Source organism: Haliaeetus leucocephalus, unplaced genomic scaffold (genome assembly GCF_000737465.1).
Source record: "Haliaeetus leucocephalus isolate CR32 unplaced genomic scaffold, Haliaeetus_leucocephalus-4.0 Scaffold186, whole genome shotgun sequence".
NCBI lineage: Eukaryota > Metazoa > Chordata > Aves > Accipitriformes > Accipitridae > Haliaeetus > Haliaeetus leucocephalus.
This window is the reverse complement of record NW_010972622.1, coordinates 776557-777427: the sequence shown is the minus strand read 5'-3', so window position 1 is coordinate 777427 and position 871 is coordinate 776557. Positions and strand designations below refer to the sequence as shown.

Here is an 871-nt window from a genome sequence, read left to right as displayed (position 1 = left end):
CCAAACACCCCCCTCTCTCCCTCAAAGCAATCCGTGACCCCCCCCCCCCAGCCCCACAGACACGGAGCCGGGCTCAGTACAGGTTCCTTTATTAAGTTTGTGCACGGGTGGGACGCGTTCGGCCGGAGTCTCCTCACATAGGCTTTGGGGGGGGCCGGGGGGCAGCACCCTGTAGGGTGAAAGGGAAGGAGAAGCATCAGCCAGATCCGCAGCCAGATCCGGGGAAGGGGGGTGCGAACCCCCAGCCTCAGCCCCTCCCCACCCCCCCGGATACATACAGCTGGTCTGAAGCGGGGTGGAGGGGTCCGGTCCTTGCGGGCCTCCCGCGAGCGGTTCCGCACCACTTTGCTGTGGATGGCACAGCTGACGCAGTAGTGCAGCTTCACGTACAGCTTAGGCAAGACATAGGCTGAGGGGGGGACACACAGGAGAAGGGGGGGAATGGTCAGCGGCCCCCCTAGTCACCTCCAAACCCCCGAGAGCACAGGCTTCCCCTGCCTGGCTCCCACCCAGGCAGGGTCAGCCCCGTTACTAGGTGTAGGGAGGGGGCACACAGGCACCCCGCTGTGGCCTTCCCCCTCCCCCTTACAATCGAAGACGCTGGCCTCCGAGATGTCCCTGACGGCCGCAGCCTCAACGATGTTCCTGATGACGAACTTCTTGATGGCCTTGTCCTTGGGGACGCAGCGGGCGCAGTTGGTGCAGCGGATGGGCTGGACGTGGCCGCGGCCCTTCTTGGCCCGACCGTTGTTCCTCCTCTTCTTCGTCTAGGCCAGGGGGGCGGGAGGAAGAGGATGAACACAAGACCGCCCCCCGCCCAGGATAGCACCTCCCCGGACAGCCCAACCTGCGCCATCAAAGCCCCCCCGTC

General features: G+C 65.3%; 1 protein-coding gene across 1 annotated transcript; it reads right to left on the bottom strand.

Moving 5' to 3' along the window:
* Positions 1–82: 82 nt before the first annotated feature.
* On the bottom strand, positions 83–856 carry RPS26 (ribosomal protein S26). The gene is made up of 4 exons (XM_010565174.1): positions 848–856; positions 590–767; positions 279–409; positions 83–169 (listed from the first exon to the last, which is right to left on the bottom strand). The coding sequence occupies exons 1-4, from the start codon at positions 854–856 to the stop codon at positions 134–136; spliced, it is 354 nt and encodes a 117-aa protein (XP_010563476.1). The 3' UTR covers positions 83–133.
* Positions 857–871: the final 15 nt, after the last annotated feature.

Excerpts from the sequence above, each read along its gene's own strand:
- RPS26 (XM_010565174.1), bottom strand. Across the intron at positions 410-589 it reads GGAGGCCAGCGTCTTCGATT|CCTATGTCTTGCCTAAGCTG; the intron begins GTAAGGGGGAGG and ends TCCCCCCCTCAG. Across the intron at positions 170-278 it reads CACCCCGCTTCAGACCAGCT|GGTGCTGCCCCCCGGCCCCC; the intron begins GTATGTATCCGG and ends TTCACCCTACAG.